The sequence below is a fragment of the Protopterus annectens genome, chromosome 3.part0 (genome assembly GCF_019279795.1).
Source record: "Protopterus annectens isolate FY-2018-M chromosome 3.part0, PAN1.0, whole genome shotgun sequence".
Taxonomy (NCBI): domain Eukaryota; kingdom Metazoa; phylum Chordata; order Ceratodontiformes; family Protopteridae; genus Protopterus; species Protopterus annectens.
Genome location: NC_056731.1, coordinates 312,845,867 through 312,867,180, shown reverse-complemented (window position 1 = coordinate 312,867,180; position 21,314 = coordinate 312,845,867). Strand labels below are relative to the sequence as shown.

Genomic DNA, 21,314 nt, shown 5'->3' with positions numbered 1-21,314 from the left:
AAATCTGAAAATGCTTTCAAATTCTATCCAAAAGTGTACTGAATCTTAATTTTCTGAAATAGAAGAAATAAAAGTCAGAATATAATACATACACACATGGGTGGGCTCCCAGATGTGACTGCAGAAAAGTACTACAAATTCTATATGCAAATGCAAACAAACTTTCTCTAGTGGAATTTGACAGTTCCATTCTCATTGATAGATGTAGTCTCCTATGCCCCTCTTCTACAGTCACCTAAACCAAACAAGAGTACACTTTCTCACTCATGAACCTTCAAAAAAATCCATTTCGTAGATGGACAAGGTGAGAAACCCACACAAACAAAAGCACTGGCTATAAATGACCAATAAGCTTCTCTGAGATTGTCGTAGTCTGAACATATTTATTTATCTATGCTATAAATATTGGTGGCAAAAAAAATTACAGGAAGCATGTAGAAATAACCATCACAGATTTCTGGCATTTTCTGACATTATATTTCTTTCAGCAAGGACAATACCGTGAATGTTTCATAAGCAATATATTTTTGTGGTAGCAAATGTCATGAATTAAGACCATTCTGAAGTCTTGTCTAGCTGTGGAGAGTGACAGTACTATAAGCAGTTAAGAAATCAACATCCAATGTCTGTATCACTGGACAGATTCAGTAACATTCTGACACATACCTGACTCTTGGAACCATCATCCGATGCTGCACCATTAGTGTGTGACAGATAGATGCCATAGCTGTAAAAGTTTCTTCATTTGCAGAATCCTTCCAGACCAAGTTTAGAAGGGTATTTGTCTGCTGTTTTGTATCTAATTTCTTTAGACACTCCTCTGTGATGAACTGAACTGATAAAATATTATCATCCTAGGAGCAAACAGAAAATGGCAATTTACGAAGTATGTAGCTTATTTCATAACTGCAAGTTACTGCTTAAAGATATCTGGAATACAGAAAGTTTCTGACTAATGCATGCAACATTTTTCTAGGAATATATGAAGACTGTACAAAAGTATATTAATGGAGCATCATTACTACTACAATTCCAAACAACAGCCACATGAGTGAGTGTAAATGTAATCACAATTTCTTCGATAACACTTAAAAGCACCAAATTCCATGGATGTATGACGCACAAATCCAAACCAAAAACATCCAAAGGCAAACATGCAGTGAGGAAATATCTGTTTACTTTTCAATTAACAATATCCAATGAAAACCTTCATAAAAAATTCAGGGAACATATCAAAATTCAGACGTCACCTTGCAGAGATAACATCTATAAAAGGATTTATATAAAAACATTTATTACATATGGTTTCATTTAAAGGAGAACCATACCCACAGGTTTATTTCATCATGGTTTGGTGTTTCCTACATTTTACCACCACTCCGCAACTATTTACAGATTTTAAATATTTTTATACGTAATTTCTGAATCTGACCACATGGGGTCTAGCATCTTGAAGTGATCCTGACTGTTTAGTGTGCCTCTAAGTATCCCATAATGCAGTGCTTCTCTGTAAAAAAAAATATCACACAGGCCTCTTTTTTTCCTAAAGCTCCTGTCACTGCATTGGTTTTACATACATACACTGCTGTTTTTCAGTCAGTTTTAAGTAACATTTCATGCCATTCAATGATTACTTAAAACACAAAATGTGGAAATGCCACAGACCAGACTGTCAAAGTGCTTTTTACTGCTGCTTCTTTTTAGAACGGCTAAATTGCTGACTTTTGTGAAGCCTGAATTGTACTGCTTTGACTCATCTTCCATCCCCTTCACACCTAACTTCCTTAGCTGTCAAAATGCTAAGGGTAATTTGAGCTGTGACCAGCTGTGATTAACAGCTCACAACAGGAGACTTGATCTATGTACTGTTTGCCTTGTTCCAGCCTTTACTTTCTGTATGGGTAGGGGAAGGACCAGGAAGCTGAGACATCACAGCATGGGTGGGTTTTTAGGATGGTCGTGGTGATGTCAGCTTTGGGAGGGAAATGGCCAGAAAGCTACTTGTATTCAATGGCCTTTTTGATGACAATGAATTGGAGACTGCAGCAAGCTTATCCAGGGAGGGATAAAAGTCTTTTTAAAGTGAAACCACCACAGTACAGTAAGGTACTGTTCTAGTGGAGAGAAACAGTCCATTTAAAATATTTTAAATGCTGCATTGTTGTTTATTCATAGCAGGGACTGCAAACAGGGAGAAAAAGGACAGAAAAGATGAACATTTAATATCAGAATAGTACAGTTTTGTACCTACCATAAATGTAGATGTCCGATAGATATGCAACTGCAGTCATAACATATGGGTTGTCCTGCCTCAGGCAGCCCTCGGTCTGCCGGATTCCAAAGTCTGGGTCCGGCGTCGGCTGGTGTCGCCTCCTCTCCGACGTCAGAACGGCTGGAGTATAAAGGCATCGGCCGACGCCATCTTCTCCAGTGTTTCTTGCCCCAGATGCCAGGTGCCCTCCAAGGAAGGCTAAATTTGGTGAATGGATAAACAATTCCAGACATGCACAACAGTAATAAAGAGATACACCATAAAAGATACCCCCAGCAGAAAGGAATAGGGGTAGTGGACCCAAAAAGAAAAATTTCAGAGGGGTAGGAGGGAGGGAAAATCCGACTGCAGTTGCATATCTATCGGACATCTACATTTATGGTAGGTACAAAACTGTACTATGTCCTTCAAGAATGCAACTGCAGTCATAACATATGGGTTGAATACCATAGCCAAGCTGGGGGTTGATGGAACTAATAAAGGGATGGTGTAGCTAAAATGCCCTGCAGGACTACCGAAGCAAAGCCTGCTCGGGATCTGGAGTATAAAGGCAGGTTGTAGTGCTTGGTAAATGTATGCACGAGCTCCATGTAGCAGCCTCTAGAATGTCCTTTGTAGCCACTCCTCTTAGGAAAGCTGTGGATGTGGCTATAGCTCTGGTGGAGTGTGGCCTAATATTGGCTAGCACACCTTTTCCATGAAAGGAATAGCAGAATCTGATGCAGTGTCCAATCCATTTTGAAATTGTTTGTTTGGAGATTGCTTTTCCTTGAACTCCTGCAGCATAGGCTACGAACAGTTGGTCAGACTTTCTGGTGGTCTTTGTTCTGTCCAAGTAGTAGCGTAGTTGTCTGTGTATGTCCAAAGTATGTAGCAGCTTTTCCCCCTTGTTTTGAGGATTTGGGAAGAATGTAGGCAGGTGAATGGCTTGATTTAGAGACACCCTGGAAATTACTTTTGGCATGAAAGAAGGATTGGTCCTTAGAGAGACTCTGTCCTGATGAAAAATGAGAAAGGGAGGTACTGCCATGAGTGCCTGTATCTCCGAGACTCTTCTTGCTGATGTTATTGCCAACAGAGAAACTGTTTTCCAGGATAGGAATTGCATTTCTGAAGATGCTGCTGGTTCAAAGGGAGGAAGAGTTAATTTTTCCAAGACAAAAGTGAGGTCCCATGCAGGTACTGGTGGTTTTCTGGGAGGTTTGATATTCTTTATCCCTCTTAGGAACTGTCTTAGCAAGGGATGTGAGAACACAGGTGGATCACAATTGTATTTTGCTGAGATTGCTGAAGCGTGAATCTTTATGGAAGAATATGAGAGACCAGTATGAAACAATTCTGCCAAGTATTCTAATATCTGAGGTATGCTCAATACTGTTGCATCCTGACCCTTGTTGGCATTCCAGATGATGAATCTCTTCCACTTGGCTGAATAGGTCTTTCTGGTGGAAGGTCTGCGTGCTTCCAGTAAAATCTCTTGAACTTCTTTGGAAAGAGAGATATCGGAAGAAGTTACGGTAACCTCCAGGCTGTCAGATGCAATGTTTGCAGGTTTTGATGAACAGTCCTGTAATTGTGCTGGGTTAGAAGCAGAGGCCATAGAGGCAGAGGCCACGGTTTGGTCCGAGTTATGCTCAGCAGCAATGGGTACCAGTGCTGCCTTGGCCAGTCTGGAGCTATCAAAATGCCTGTTGGTTGTTCTGCTTTGATCTTCAGTATCACCTTGGTCAGCAGTGGTAGAGGAGGGAATGCATAAATTGTTAGGGAATTCCAGCTGAAGGAGAGAGCATCCGTTTTCCAGGCTAGAGGATGGTGAGTTCTTGTACAAAACTTTTCCAGGTGATGGTTCAGGTGAGAAGCAAAGAGATCTATGTCCGGTTTTCCCCATGCCCTTGTTATTTGTGAGAATATGTGAGGATGCAGCATCCATTCGTGTGGATCCCAGAAATTTCTGCTCAGCTTGTCCGCCAGAACATTGTCCTTGCCTGGCACAAACTGGGATTGCAATTGGATCTTCAGACTCAGGGACTTTTCCCAAAGAATCATTGTTAGTCTGCAGAGGGGATAAGAATGAGTGCCTCCCTGCTTGTTTATATACCACATAACAGTGGTGTTGTCTGTCCTTATTAACAAATGTCCTTGTTGAAGTGATCTTTCAAGAGTCTCGATTGCACGTATCACTGCCAACATCTCTTTTTGATTTATGTGCAGATGCGTTTCCCTTGGGTTCCACTGCCCTTGAATGCATCTGCCCTCCATGTGCGCCCCCCATCCATGATCCGAGGCGTCTGTTGTAATGATTTGACCTGCTTGAGGTTTGTTGAAAGACACGCCTTGGTTTAGCTGACTTGCTTGAGCCCACCACAAGAATTCCCTTTGCAGGCATGGAATAAGTGGGATTACATCCTCTAGGCTTTGGCTGTGTTGGGACCATAAGCTTTTTAAGTACCACTGCAGCTTTCTCATATGAAGTCTTGCCAAAGGTATCAGAAGAATGCAAGATGCCATGAACCCCAGGGCCTGCAGGAATTTCCTTGCAGTCAGCTGGGAGAGCTTTGCTAGGCCTTTGAAGTACTCTGGTAGCTGCTCTTGTTTTTCTTCTGTGAGAAAGGCCATTTGTGTTTTTGTGTCCAGTTTGGCTCCCAGGAAAATAATCTGTTGGGATGGCAGTAGTCTTGATTTTTGAATGTTGACTGTGTATCCCAAGGCCTGAAGTAATTGAATGACAAAGTCCAAGTTTGTTATCAAGGTTTGTTTGTTGTCTGCTTGTATCAGGCAGTCGTCCAGGTAGGGGTATATTTGAATCCCGTGGAGTCTGCAGTGTGCCACTACTGATGCCAGGCATTTCGTGAACACTCTGGGTGCAGTAGATAAGCCAAACGGCAATGCTGAGAATTGATAATGCTCTGTCCCTGCAAGAAATCTGAGGTATCTTCCGCAACTGTGTCTGATTGGGACATGCAGGTATGCCTCATTGAGGTCCAGAGTGACCAGCCAAGACCCCGTGCCCAGCATGGGAAGGAGTTGCTGTAATGTCAGCATTTTGAACTTTGGCACAATGAGAAAAGTATTTAGAGTAGACAAGTCCAGTATAGGCCTCCATTTGTTTTCTTTTCTTGGAACAAGGAACAGTCTTGAATAAAATCCCTGGCCTTGTTCCTGAGGAGGGACCTTTTCTATTGCTTTTATTCTTAGCAGCTTTGAAACTTGAATGAGTGCCTCTGCCCTTTGATGATGTGGCAGGTTTGGCATGCCTTGTCTTATTGGTAAAGTATGGAAGTGGAATCAGTAACCTTTGTCTATTAAATCCAGAATCCAGTTGTCCTTGTTTAAGATATGCCAGTTCTTTGAGAATAAGGATAATTTTCCGCCTATGGGTGCTTCTCTTTGAGCTTTGGTAGGCGTCATGAAAGTCAAGTCATTGTGATTGTCCTTGTGGTGCAGCTGGACTGCCTGCGCCACTTCTATGATTTGGTGGTTGCCATTGGCGGCCCCTGTAGGAGTCTCGGTACTGCCCTCTACCTCGAGCACGCCTGATTTTTCCCCTTTGAAACTTGTCAGTGTCTGGAAAGAACCAATTCTTTGAAGGCCAATTCCTGCTGAATCTGGGTGGCTGAACCTGGAGGAAATCTTTGACTGTCTGAACTGATTTAGCCTTTTCCTCAATGGACTTCAGCACATCTTGTGCATTAGCACCAAAAAGCTTCTGTTTTTCCAGAGGTGCATCAAGTAACTTTACTTTAACATGGTCTGGCAGTGGCTGTTCTTTTAACCAAGCATGTCTACGTATAACAGCCCCTGTCATAGCTGCCCTACATGAAGCCTCCAATGCATCATAACCACACTGAAGAAAATGATTGCTAACCTGCTGAGTGTTACGGACCAGATCCTGCAATGCCTTTCTATCAATAGACTCAGGAGAGGCTAGTTTTTTCTGTAAATCATCCAGTAAATAATCCTGGTACTGAAACATATGAAAAAGGCAGTTAAGTGACCTCATGGCAAGGGTGGAAGAGGTATAAACTTTTTTACCCCATCTCTCCAGGGACCTTGCTTCCCTATCCGCTGGCAGTGGATTCTTGGCTGAGGAAGTAGCCACTCCTTTGGGGCCCTGTGAAATAGTTTCAATATCCACAGAGTGGGCCTTAAAGAGATGCTTGTGAGTGTCAGGGACCCTGTAATATCTGTCAGGCTTGACAGGAGCAGGAGGGAGAGAATCAGGGTTAGCACTGGAGTCAGAGAAAACATCATCCAGGACATCCATAACTGGAGGGATAGCTAAAGGTCTGTGCTGGGGTAACTTGAGGAAGGTACGAAGCCTTTTCCTAGAATCAGAAAATTCCTGACCCTGCCACTTAAAATGCTCCCTCATAGAGTGGAGGACTTCACCGAATGAAAAATCCTCTGGAGGAGAGGCAGAGGGAATTGACTCCTCAGCATCAGAGTCCTCATAGGCCTGGAAGGATTCTTCTTGGGTATCTGAATGCTCAGAATCCCCAGAGGCTTCATCTGAAGAGAGGTTGTCAGCCTGCTCAGTTCTAGGCCTTTTCTCTGCAGGCAGCTGAGAACCTCTGTCTGGGTGAGGCTGAGACCCCCTGATAAGAGAGATAAGATCTGCAGCAAGAGACATGATCTGTTTATCAGAAGAAGGGGCCTGGGCAGTAGGTTTAGGATGGGCCTTGGCTTGGCTGGCGGCCTTAGCACGTGCAAAGGCCTTGATAGACATGGATAAAGGAGGCCTAGCTGCCCCATGTGCAGGAGTAACCTTGTCTACGGGAATGGTGTAGGGCAGATCCAGAACTTCAGTTTATGGAGGAAAATCAATAACCGGCACCGGTGTAGACTCCGGGACCGAAGGACGTGCTACTGCTGTGTCGTCGGCCTGGAGCGGTTGAATTACCGCTTCCGAAGGGACCGAAGCACACGCGGAGGGCTTAGGAGAAATATCGGTAGAGGACGCGGGCCGCGGATGTCGGTCCCGGTCCTTCAGTTTTTTGGAAATTTGTGTTGCCGGTTGTTCCGACGGCATGATATAAGCGAAGGATTCGCCGAAAAAGTCTTCGGCAAATTCTGCCCGGCGCCTGAGGGTGCGCTTATTAAAGCAAGCACAGGCAGCACAGGCCGAGACGTCGTGGTCTGGGCCCAGGCAAGGGAGGCAGTGAGAATGGAAGTCCTTATGAGGTATTTGTTTACCACAAGACAAACAATTATTAACTTTCTCAATTTGTTCTGACATCGGCTGAGGCAAGAAAAAATGTTCCCCAACGGGGTACTTAGCTTTTAGATGACTTCGGTAACTGAAAACACAGGAGCTGACCGACCGGCACTTGCAAACTGCTTCTGCTTCGGGCACCGCGCGACAAGAAAGACTGAAGAAGATGGCGTCGGCCGATGCCTTTATACTCCAGCCGTTCTGACGTCGGAGAGGAGGCGACACCGGCTGACGCCGGACTCAGACTTTGGAATCCGGCTGACCGAGGGCTGCCTGAGGCAGGACAACCCATATGTTATGACTGCAGTTGCATTCTTGAAGGACATCCCACTGTTGTCCTTTAAGCAGGCTTTTTTATCAGCCTGTAGTTTTAATTGCCATAATGTATCCCTTTTTAACACAGACTTCTTGTAATCACCCACGAAAATTTTCTGTAAATATCACATGTTAAAGTATGCTTATAAAGTGCATTACTGCCAGCTTTAATTCTTACAGCATGTTCTTTAATTCTAGTTCTTAGTTTACTCTTGGTCGTGCCTACATAAAATAAAGAATATCCTGAACATAAGGCAATGTAAAAAAGCCCTAAAGAGTCACAGTTATAATGCCCTTTCAATTCCAATACATGTTCAGGACTGTGCAAAAATATAATAGGACCCACAAAATGTAGGTACACACACATCACAAAATCTGCATGGAAACATCCCATTATTTGTGTTAAGTTTCCACATTACATATTTGAGTGTCATCTGTCTCCAAATACTGTTCAACAGATTTTTTTTGTTTTACTATAAACTGTGGTTCTTTCCCCACTATATTTGCAAAATATTTATTACTTTGTAAAATCTTCCATTTCTGAAGAATAATACATTTTTCTTTCAAATCATCTACCATCATTCTTTACACACAAACTAGCAAAGAGGTCTAGTCTTGAGTAACTCTCCACAGATGGATTAAATCTAGAAAGAACCCCCCCCCCCAATCCAGTTTCCATTCATGAGGGTCTGCCCTAGTCCTGCCGCACAATTTTGCGCTGAAGGAATGCAGGATGCCTGTAGAGTGAGACTGTGTTGTGAAGCTACAGCACAAGCAAACATGGCTAGTCTGCAAAGGTAATAGGAACCTATTTACCCCTTGCTTGCTGATGTACCACATAACTGTGGTATTGTCTGCAACCAACTGAAGAGGTCTTAGGGATCAACAATGGTTCAGAGAAGTGAGTGCCTTGATCAAGGCAAGCATCTCCCTAACATTTGTGTGTTTTTGCCTGTTCTTAGTGTTCCACACCACCTGCACTTTTATCCCTCCTGAAACTGCTCACCAAGCAAAGTGTGATGTGCCTGTACTGACTGACTGCTTTGAAGTAGGGAAGGAGAAGGGGAGATCTGGATTTAAGGATATCAGATGTCACCAGCAAAAGATTTATATTCTGACAACCCCCAGATCTGGGATTTGAAAAGATAAAGGGTGTTGATGCTAGGACCAGAGAAATTTCAAATACCACTATATCTTTCTTATGTGAAGTCCTGCAGGGGTATCATGAGAATCATAAATGCCATGCAACCAAATATCCTGAGGTATTCCCCACTTAGTGACTGAAATATGAGTGGAAAACACTTGAAACATATCTAGATAAAGATATAATTTTCCTGTGGAAGAAAAACTCTGAACTGCGGTGTCCAGTTGATATCCCAGGAACACATTCTGTGTGAAGAAATCACGAAAGACTTTTGAATACTCTATTGGAATCTCAGATTGTGTAAGGGATCATTCATCTAAGACACACAGATTTCTGGCACTTTGAAAAAAATCCTGCAAAGATAAGCAAGTCATCTACATATGGAAAAATGTGGATACCCTGTAGCCTGCAATTAGCTATAACTGGAGGAACCACACTTTGTGAACACTTCTGGTGCAGTGGATAGAAAGAAAACAGTAAAGCAGAGAACTGATAATGTGACCCAGATATACAGAACCTTAAGAAGCACCTGATATAGGGATGTGATTATAACCATCTTTCAAATCTAGTGTTACCAGAAAACCTAAGTGAGGAGGAAAAGGTAACAAGCTGTGAAGTGGCAACATGTTGAACTTGGGCACTAAAACAGGTTTAGGAAAGAAAGATCCAGAATTGGTCTCCAAGTATCTTCTTTCTTTGGCACTAAAACATTCTTAAATAAAAAACTCTCCCAATCTGGGAAGGAGGAACAGGTTCTATAACTTCCTGAGACATCATCTGATGGAAGACGGGGAGAAATAGAGGAATCTGGTCTGGTGGGTGAGGAACTACCCCGCGAAGGGGGGATTTCCTCCTACTTCTATTTGTAACCCTGATGAATGATCTTCAGAATACATTTGTCTGAAACTGCTGCCTAACAGAAAAATTGAGATTCAGACTTTCTGGAAGGAAAAAGGGACTGCTGGGGGGGGGGGGTCCCCTTAAACAAACAGTCATTCTGACTTGTCTGGACTGTCCTTTGTTTTCGGTGGTTCCCGAATTCTTACAGGAGCACCTTGTGCCATTTCTTCTTAAACATCTGTTTACCCACATTTTGGTGAGACTGTTTATTTTGTTTTTTGTTGAAAATGGATGAAGGGTTATAAAAAGCCATTAGGAACATTTGAAAATGGAGGGCTGCAAAATCGTAGAGATTCTCTGTATCAACTTACCCCTTTCATCACACTTTTTGACAACCTCTGCAACAGAGAGACCAGAAACTATATCTCTGCCTAAAAGAGGATTTAAAATCTCATTTTTTTACATAATCTGAAAGGTTCTGAGAATACAGCCTGGCAGACCACCTTAAAACCGTAGCAGTGGCCACAGTCCAGAAGTAGTATCAACAGAGTCATACACACACTGTAAACAATGAGGTGTGACCTGCAAGATGGAAGAAACTAAATTATTTAAAGCAGATTTCACCTCGCAAGAACAACCCTCATAACCTCCCAACTAGTCAGAATAAACTAACACATGAGCCTGATAACTCAAAATTCTGATAAAGTTGCAGAAACATACACTTTCTCTCCCATGCTTATCAATAATCTTTCCCAATCCTGTCAGAAAGAGTAGGGTTGGAATTCACCCAATTTTATCAGTAGCATGTTTAACTAAACTGCTGGATCAGGTTTGGGATGAATGTATAAAAACTTAAAACGACTGAGAAAATGTATACACTCTACCTGCCTTTTTAGGGGAAGCAGGCTGACCGTCAAGAAAACTGCAGGCAGTGACTCACATACATATCCTCCAAAGATGACAGAACTGGAAGAATGGCTGAAGGCTCTGGAAATTCCTTCTCTAACAGCTCACAGTATCTGAGGGACTGAGAAAAATTAGTGTTCTCCCACTGAAAACACTGGCACATCCTGGAAACAGTTTTAGAGCAAGAGAAACCCCAAAAAGGAGAATCAGAAACTGAGTTCTCCTCTGAGTCTGAATCAGAAATTCAACAAGAAATCCCTGCACCTGTCCCCTGATCTTCCTGTCTAGATTCAGAATCTTGAATCTCTTTAGGAAAATAGGCATGAGTCTTTGTTTTACCAGAAACCAGCTTATAAGAAGGATAAATATCCTGAATTAAACCCTGAGCCAGATCCAGTAAACTACTCCTGTCTACGGAAATTTGAGGAAGAATAGATACACGTTTAGTTTTCAGTTTTTTTTTTTTGACAGGGAAAATGGGGTCAGTTTACAGTGGCAGCAGCTTCCCTAGGTATGGGCACAACTTAAACAGGGATGCCTTCCCTCGCCCAGGACTGACCAGAGTCACTCTCCTTTGCCCACCGAGGGGACCCCAACAGCTGCAGAGAATGTGGTAACCCCAGGTCCAAAGTAGCTGTAGGTGCTGCTCTAGGGGGATTTGCAGTAAAAGATGAGTAAACCAGCTTTGGCCACCCACCTGTGGCTGAGGCAAATGACTAGCTTGTGGTGGTGGCAAAGGCTGTTTGCTTGTTTCTTTTTGTGGCTAGGAGGAGGACTGACCATAGGACCAGTAGTTTGTTCCATGGTCAAGCCAAAACTGGCATTTCTTTCCTGGGGAACAAGCAGCTAAAGTCGGCAAAAGTATAAAGTCATTGAAAGTTACCTTTTGTCACAAAAACACAATAAAAACACTTTAAATAACTTTGCCAGGCTCCCCCAAAAAATAAACACAGTTTCTCCTCAGAGAAAATGTTTTAACTACTTTAAACAACTTTTAAACTGACAAGAAAAAAGTGTGCTCTCATTTAAAAGTACAGTTAACTCTAGTGACAGTCCATTAAAACACTAGCATCTAGCTAAAAAATAACTTCTATAAAACTGGAAAGCACATTAAAACAAATATTTTGTGTGGAAGGTTTTTCCCTCAAAGGGAACTTGCCCAGCAAAGAATAACACAAGCAGATTGTTCATCCTCAAAAGCCCACAGAAGAGCACTCTCTTCAATTGCAGAAAAACTCGAAGGTCTTAGCACCCAGCCCTGTCTTTTTAGTCAGCTCAGCTCAAACTGATTAACAGTCTGGGTGCATTGAAGGTGCCCTGAAGCTTTGGAAGCAGATCGGCTGTTGTATCCTACACAGGGTGTTAACCACAAAGCTAAGCTACTGCAGCAGTGATCAATATGATGAACACCACAAGATGTTAAGAAAGGGATAATTAACAAGGAATATAAAATTAACTAAAAACAAATCAGAGGAGATTAAAAAAGACAGGGAGGGAGATTAGCATGACAAATTACAAAACAGCAATGAGAGAAAATCTGTATGGCTTTGAGATATGCCACAAAGTCCAGACTTAGGATATTTTCATTGAAATGTTCACACATGTACTTTTATACTCCAAGTAAACCTAAGAGCATTTTTGCTCAAATAAAGTGCAGATAAGAACAGTGTGAATGAGAGAGGAAATTTTCTGGAATTTGTGGAATTAAGAGTTTAAATACTTCCTACAGAAAGACCTGACAGTTTTTTGGGGAACATAATATATTAACTAAGATGATGATGCTAATTAATTGGTGTCTAGGTTTCCAATTTTCAAGATACAGTAAGGCTTCATTAAGTGTAATGTTAATAGCCACCAAAAAATTGCATGAAAGTGGAAATCTAAGATTCAACTTGCTGTAAATAAAGTACTGCATATTGGAAATAAAAGACCTAAAGAGGGGATCATTAAAAGATGGAAGAAGCAATTTCCATAACAATAAATGACACATTTGGGAACAATACATGCAACATAGCTATAAACAAATAAAATAAGGAGGTTGTCAGGAACTGAAAAGTATTTGAGCATGTTCTGATGCACAAGAATAAAAGAAAGAGATATGATGGAGACCATGAACAATGCAAGCCTACAATAATTGTGATATTTTTTCACTGTTAACGTATGTAAGTTCACGTTACAAATGTACAATGTACATGCCCTATAAAGTTTGTGACAGTTTTCTTTGAAGCCATTAGCCCTTTCAAACATGAGACTGTTGACAACTCTTTTAGGAAGGAGGTATTCCTATCTTGCTTAAAGGAGGCTTTAGTCACCCCATCCTTAAAAGGGCTGGTTTACACTCCGACACTCTTGATGCTTTCTGAACCTTCCTTTTATTTGTAAGGTTCTTCAGAAAGTGGTTTACTGGTAACTGGTGTCTTACATGAACAACTGCGGTATCTGTGGTGCATTTCGGTCCAAATTTATGGCACGGCACACAACTGAAATGGCTTTTAATAAAGAAATCTTAGTGCTGTCAGATGGATTTTAAAACAGTTTTTAATGATGATCTAGTAGTGAGAGATCACAGTCATTATTCAGTTTTTGTCCTTCTTTATCTCAGCTCAGCTTTTGACCTGGTGACCATGCTACTTTAATGGACCATTTAGAACATTACTGTGGCACCTCTGGTGTTGTACTGTAGTGGTTTGCCTCCTACCTTTCCGGGCACACCCAGAGGGTGGTGTGAGGGATAAACACCTCATCCTCACATCCCCTCAGTTGTGGGGTTCATCTGGGTTCAATTACTGATCCCCTGCTTTTCACTAATTACTTACTACCCCAAGGAAATGCTAACTGTTCAAGAGGCTTGCAATATCATCGATACACTGATAACACACCTCTAGTTCCCTCAGAAGTCTGGGCTGCCCTCAATCATCTGTCTCATGATCTGAAAGTGATCCACAGCTGGATGGTCATTACAAGCTAAAGCTCAATGACTTCAAGACTGTGGCTAAGAACGTACACGCTAAAGAACTCTTCCCTAATAACTTTGTCTCAAGACATTTCTTACTGTGGAGACAAGCTTTCATTTCTGGTGCGATCTTCTATGTCAGATTAATGCCAAAGGATGAGATCTCAGTGATGGTCTAGTCAACGTTTCCATCTACGAAATATCACCCAGATTGAGCACCTCATATTCCAACTTATGACATTCCCACTATGAAGCATGTGCTGACCTCTGCCCCATCTTCAATACTGAAACATATTCTGTATAGGTTTTCCCACACTTGATACTCACCCACTTATAACGGGTGCAAAACTCTGCAATTTGGTTACAGACTGGGATCTCAAGGTAACACTACACTGCACCACTTTTGTGCAGTTTGTTCTGGTTGCCAATTAAACAGTAGACGTACAATCCTTGTTCTGTTATATATAGCCTTTCACGGCCTGGGCCCTCCCTAGTTACAAAATCTATTATCCAGGTACTAGCCTTGCAAAACTGTGCACTCTGGTACACAAGGTCTTTGTCCAATCTTACAACTTAGAGCAGTGTTTCTCAACCACCAGACCCTGGCATCAATTATACCGGGTTGCAAGCAGTTGAGAAACACTGGACAGTTTCATAGAGAGAGAGACTGTGTGTGTGTGTGTGTGTGTGTGTGTGTGTGTGTGTGTGTGTGTGTGTGTGTGTGTGTGTGTGTGTGTGTGTGTGTGTGTGTGTGTGTGTGTGTGTGTGTGTGTGTGTGTGTGTGTGTGTGTGTGTGTGTGACTGGAAGAGAGTGAGAGCAATGTGTGATTAAATACATTTATGAATGAGAAAGTGGGTGTGTGAGAGAGAGCTCGGAAGAGACTGAGAGCGATGTGTAAGTGAATGCTTTTATGTATGAGAAAGTAGGTGGGTGAGAAAGTGAGAACGATGTGCGAGTAAATGCATGTATGAATAAGAAACTTGGAGTGTGAGAGTGAGAGTGCCGTGGCGTAACTACAGGAGGGTGAGAGGGGCGGTACTTTTGAGACTGTTTACGTAAATTTAAAAAAAAGCGGTTTTACTTGTTTCTTCTTTAAGAATGGGACTATTCTTTCCGGTCAGGTCACATCATATCAAGCACGCACAGACGTCTTGCCTGCCTGCGCAGTTTGAATTTTTTACTGCTGTCAAGTTCAGTAAGTTGCTGCCAATGAGTGTTGCATTCCAGTGTATTTGAAGGTGTGTGCATTGATTTTTCCCATTGCTGCCAAGGGAGGTATGTTAACTGATTTTTCTTATTGCTGCTGCCAAGGGTGTGTGGTGTGTGCTGTGTGGTTTGTGCTGTGTGCTAGGTGCGGTGTGTGTGTGTTAAATGTCCCAGTTAGGTATACCTGATGGTTTGGGTTACTCAGGCTCAAACTCTGTACCTTAGTGTACCTTAGGTACAAGACGCAAGAGCCTGAATTCTTTACCAGTACCAACACTTGTGATCCAAGGAGTCGAGTCCATAAATCTCAACGGTCCAAATTTTCACAGAATGTCTGGCTCATACTTTTGGTCTGTTCCTGTTAAAATCTGTGGTTTTCTGGCAAATCAGTGAGAACTGAATTCACTAAATGATAACCATTTAAGTTTCAGTCTTCCATTCTTTCAGGAAATGCATGGTAACATGACATTTTATTCTACCAACTTTCTAAGAATATACAAGCAATGCTTAAAATGTGTCCCTGGTTTTGGGCCTTTGCCTCCCCCCCCCCCCCCAAATAAATTTTGGCATTTTCCAGATTTCTTGTGCTGCAAAGTTGAGAGATACAGCTGACTGTCATGTGGATTTTACAAGGAGCTGAGAGCTTCAGGGGAAGAGAAGTTTAATGCTGCTTATGCCAAGTCTGTTTGCATTGCTAGTAGCACAACAGGTAGTATACTTGCTTTTGATGCCGACGGCTGTGTGTTCTTCTCCCACAGCATGTAGATGGATTGCTGAAACTGTACTGTGTGGTACTTTTAAAGTGGGTGGATGCTGCAGTTTTGAGAATGTCCTACTTTGGTGGAGATACCTAGTAATTAAGAACCCGTTATCAGTTTACCATCCATTCCCTTTTGCAATACTACTGGCTTATCATTTTTTAATGTTTGTTTGGGTATTTTGGCTTTTCCCAGTTAGAGGTCGCCACAGCGGAACTCCGGTCCGCTAATGATTGGCAGTTGATTTTTACGTACCGGCTTGCCAGGCCTGAAGCACAACCTTCAACGAAGGTACGCCCATTCACATGTCTCCACGCAGAAAACGCTCTAGCTGAGAATCGAACCGGACAGCGTCTTACTGTGAGGCAACAACGCTACTGCAGCACCACCACCGCCTTATCATTTTTTAATGTACAAAGGAATTTATTATCATTTTTTAATGTAACATAGGCAATTTATTCTTCAAGGGTAACAGGCACATTATTTGTAGATGAAACAATGAAATATAAATTTGCTAGCAGCAACCTCTTCATTAGTTACAGATTACTTTAATGTGGAATTAACTGTTAAAGTGCTGCATTTTTACATTCAAAATGTTAGTTACTGTTGGAACTAGTGTTTAGAATTGAGAGATTCATACATTTGTCTTTATTAAATTAGATACTTTGCATATATAAATATTTGGTGTGTGTATGTGATAAAGTGCTTTGCTGACAATTTGACATCCTCCTGCTTTGGAAATTTGGAAATGTATTTATGAGTAACTTTGTTGGGACAGGGCCCCCGTATATATATATATATATATATATATATATATATATATATATATATATATATATATATACTACTGGCACATTTGTTTGATTTAGTTTATGGCTGATAAGTTTTATTCTTGGACTGCTTACTATAACAGTTTTGTGGGCATTTATGTTTTATTAGTACTATTAATTTGTACTGCTATTTATTTTTACTTACTTCTTTCTGTTACTGTTTTATACATTTTCAAAGTGCCTGGGCTGAGGCACTTAATCACGAAGCTAAAGTTACTTATTTAAAAAATACTACATCAAATAACTGAAACAGTGACATGAATTAGATCTTAATAAACTAAAAAGGATGGGTAGGAATCTATGGACAAGCCATTTTACATCACTGAACTCTGAAGCAGCCGATACCAGAGAAATTGATAAAATGTTTGTTGCATAATACCTACAGCAACAGCCACTCAAAGCAGCAAGTGCTAAGTAAAGAGCTATAAGTAGGCTTAAGGGTTCCCACAAAAGGATATTACAATGACACGGTGGCCAGATCTTACTAGGTATAAATTTTTTGTTAAACACCTGTAATGAATTATCGCTTATGACATAGGTGCATTTACATTTATATAAAAGTAATCAAACTGTATTAACAAGTTAAAATTAACAAACAATATACTTCACATATATTGCTATATATCATATAATCCAAGCAACATTACATAAATTATTCAATTCCTGCCCCTTTTTTAAACAACCATCAGTTATGACATAAGCAATCATACATTTATATAAATGAAAACAAACCACACCTATACAGTCTTGGTTGCAAGCATTTTACATCACAAACCATACTGACACACACCCAATTGCAAACATTATACATCACTTATAATCTACCCAATCATTTTCAGCCAAACATTACATAGCTCATTTAAATTCTGCCTTGTTTTAAACCTCATTCCTCTCCTATATGTATTCCTCCCACAATTCCCACAATCCTATATGTATTCTTCCCACAATTCCCATTTTTTTCCTATGTAGTTTGCTCCTACCTTTTTCTAAATACATCAGTTTCAGTTGTTTTATCTCTGTTACTATAGTCACTGTTTCTAATACAGTTGGTTTAGATTCTGATTTCCATTTTTTCTAGTAATTGCTTTTTTCTCAGACGTTATAATTGGAGACAGCAAGGCCTTACCATGTCTATACAATTTTGATTCTGTATCATAGCTCAGAAAAATCCTCTCTCTCTCTCGTCACCATAGATATAAAATGATAAAAAATAAGTGGTTACAAAGGTACTGGTTATCTCTTAGTGATTGTCTACATCCGCTTTATCCAATTCAGGGTTACGGGGCAGAATCAATTCCAGCAAACACTGGGCATAAGACAAGAACCAAACCCAGTGAGATGCCAGCTCAGAGCAGGGCAAGCATGCCTAATGCTGATTCAGTAGTTCCACTCCACCTGGTAGCATGTCTCTGGAATGCAGGACAAAATTTAAGACACTATAAGTTCATAGGCAAGTACTAGGCTAGCCACTTTTCCTTAGTGAGAATCAAACCCTGTACTTTTGTCTGTGAAGTAAACACCTAACTATTACACCAACCCCCAACACCTATGATGCCCGTTTGGAATTCAAACTTTACACTTTCTGATTCTTAACACTGCACCTTGCTGCTGTGCTAATCTTTGTCCTAAATTGTTGTGCTGCTTTTGCATGACCGTGGTAGAACTTGAACATAGAATCTTCTGATACCAAGTACCTTATCCATTAGACCATATGACCAACTTACGTCGCAAAAAAAAAAAATCAAGATAACACTTAAAAGAACTGTGGAAGTCTGCTGAAATAGCCAAATTTAATATCACCTACATACAAGAAATCCACCTCACTGTTACTGTGCTAGTTCTAGACCGTTCAAGCTGTTGTTCATATGTAAAGACTTTATACAGCTGTTGTTCATATGTAAAGACTTTATACAACCAATGAGTTCTTACTGGTGATGTTGCCATCCTTATATCATCTTCATCCTCCTCTTCAGACTCTTCATTGGTTTCCTGTCTACTTGTGCCACTCAAAGAAACAGGCAACTGCGGCAAAAAAGCTTGAAGTATCTTGAGATACACAAGCAAATCCTCATCTGAAAGACTACCTACAAACCAATACAAATGACATGCTGTAATGAAACAAGATGCAAACCGAACTGTATTACAGCAGCAACTACTAAATATGACAGAATGTGCTGGCATGCTGCTATTTTATTTACATGAGTAAAAAATGTACAAATATGGGCAAATGCCCTTACAGAAACAGTGAAAAATGAAAGTTAGGTACTTACCATAGCAAACTATGCATATTGTTCTTCTCCAGCTGTCTTAATTGTTGAGTTAGTCACTCTCATGGTAGATCCAAGCCAGCAACTTTGCACTCAGAAGCTTCTCCAGTGTATAAGATACTCCCTTCTTACATGATGCAATTCCCCTTGCTCCTCAGATCGAGTCTGCCTTCTATCAGATACAAAGCTACTGAGGAAGGTCAGGAGAAAGACTTTGGACTTAGATGTACAAGGTCTAACACAGAAGGAAACTGTCATCTTGGTTGTGAGATGGTAGGTGGGATATCAAGATAGATAGAAGAGGAAAATTAAGCAAGTGTCATTAAGTTAAGTACATACATGTCGTATCAGTTTACCTTTACATGTCTGTAATGCACAAGTGTGAAATTTAAAAGTCCGAAAAGACTTTTTCAAGTTCTCGGAAGACCAAAAACAAAATGCATTGAATGTGCAATGAGCGAATGCACAGTAACGCTCGCTCATTGCAGATTCGGCATTCTTGGTGCAAGGTGCACTATAGTGGGGATCGGAAAGTGGACGCTTTCCCCACTGTAGTGTGATCTCGGAGTTAGAATAATAAAGTAGGGGGTGTGGGGGTTGCAGAGGGGCTTGCCCCCCTGCATTACGCTATGTCTTTCAAACTGAAGTTCGAAAATTAGCGAATCTGGTTTTCGATTTGCTGATTTTCGAACTTCGGTGCAGATCGCACTGACGATTTTCATCATTCTGGTTCACACAAAGGTAAACCGTCATATCTTGTATTGTCCCCTCCTTCCATCTCAATGGTTGGGACAGAATCCCCTGCTACTTTCTTCCTGAGTGGCATCATGGCAGGATGCACTGGAAAATGGCAGAACCAAAAGAAGCAGTGAAAATGTCCTCTATGGAAGTGGAGCTGAAGTACACTGCAGAGGAAGAAATAGCTCCAGTAGAATGAGCCTTAGGTCAAAGATTTTGTTACAGTATTGTAATCCTGAAGAAGGGACATCAGTTTAAGAAAACTTCTCTGAGAAGATGTGGAAAAACTTTAACACCAAAGTGCTAATGTGGTGCATCTGAAGCACGTCAAGAATTAATAAAATAATATGCACTTCTTCACTGTCTGCCCTAACAACCCCAGTCCAAGTCAACTAAGAAAATAAACTCCCAGTGCTTGTATATTTCTTATCCCTATCAAAGGCACAACTAATAATATAAATGTATACTTAATAGTTAATTCTTAATTCCTCTAAAAGGGAAGATTTAAATTATGGAAAAGGGAAGGTAGCCCCTGGGAAAATATGTAGAATGCATGATATATAAATGGTATCTAACTCCTATATTCAGATATAACATTTGTAAATCCTTTTTGCTATCTTTCAGTTTTGTTCCTGGCTAAACAAATTGTAATTGTGTGACTGACCCTGTGGTGGTTTGAGTTGCTTACTTAACTTGCTCTGTTATTTATAAGGAAGAGTTTTCTTCCTTACAATTTGTTTTTCTATAACAGTATTTGCTGACCTCAACGTGACACTAAATGAAGACAGCACAAAGAAACAGAGGGAGGAAGGAAGAGACAAAGCACTTCAATTCTAAGGGAGACCCAAACCCTACAGATTTTTGCTTACTTAAGTAGAGTGCTAAGACACTGTTCTGCTTTATAAAGAACTGTAAAAGATAAAGTGGGAAACTGTAATGTATGAGAATAAATGAATTGTTGAACATAAATCTGCATATTCAAATTTAAATGTGGGGAAATAAAGCACCATGTTAATGCCAGAAAAAAGACATGAAAAACCTGAGTCTTAGGAATAACAGGTCTACCAGAACACAACACTATGCTAGAGGAGATATCTGTAAAAAAAAAAAAAAACCTAAAAAGAAGTGTCGGCTAAGACATACTAAACGCTTAGAAAAATAAAAAGTTTTAAGAGGAATCGGAGAATATTTTTTAATCTCCCACAGGTTTAGAAATGCTTACAAAACTTAAGAAAGTCACTCCATAAAAAGGAACCCAAGGGTTAAACAGGAAAAGTTATGGGGTTGCCCTACCACCCCAAAGTTTTTCTAATTTTGAGTTTTCTGAGTTGTCAAGAGGCCATCACCCAAACAAGGGGAGATGAAAGAGACAGCAATCTACAGGAAGGGGACCCACAACACTTACTAGACATCATACATGAAAACCAAAAAAACATCTGCAAATCCTTCTTTAACTATGTCAGAAAGTTAATTGCTAACACCAAACCGTGTTCTGAGCTAGTCCTTAATAATACCATACTATCTGACCCAAAGGAAGTAGCCAATATCCTATCCTTTACCCAACTCACAGTTACAGCTATCCCACAGGTTCCACATAACAGCCACTCCATTAAACTACTAATGAACAAGTTCTCTCAGCCTTTTTAAAAACTAAAAATACTTCCATCCATGGGTCCTGACAACATACCAGGTTGCCTGACTACCAGTGCTAAACATGACCTTTCTGAATCCCTGCTTAAACACTTTAATCTAAGTTTCTCCAGTAGCCACATTCCTGAAACCCATAAAACATCAACTGTAATGCCATTTCGGGGGGTGCAACCACTGACTCCGGTAGTTACAGTCCCACTTCCCTCATATGTAAAGCTACAG

The 21,314-nt window shown here is 40.8% G+C and overlaps 1 protein-coding gene across 1 annotated transcript in view; it reads right to left on the bottom strand.

Moving 5' to 3' along the window:
* Positions 1 to 21,314, bottom strand: part of UBE3C (ubiquitin protein ligase E3C) — a 2,314,788-nt gene that overhangs the window by 1,548,684 nt on the left and 744,790 nt on the right. Inside the window, exons 10-11 of the mRNA XM_044064789.1 lie at positions 18,367 to 18,521; positions 667 to 854 (exon numbers count right to left, since the gene is read on the bottom strand). Of these exons, the coding sequence (XP_043920724.1) occupies positions 667 to 854; positions 18,367 to 18,521 (343 nt within the window). The remainder of the gene's footprint in view (positions 1 to 666; positions 855 to 18,366; positions 18,522 to 21,314) is intronic.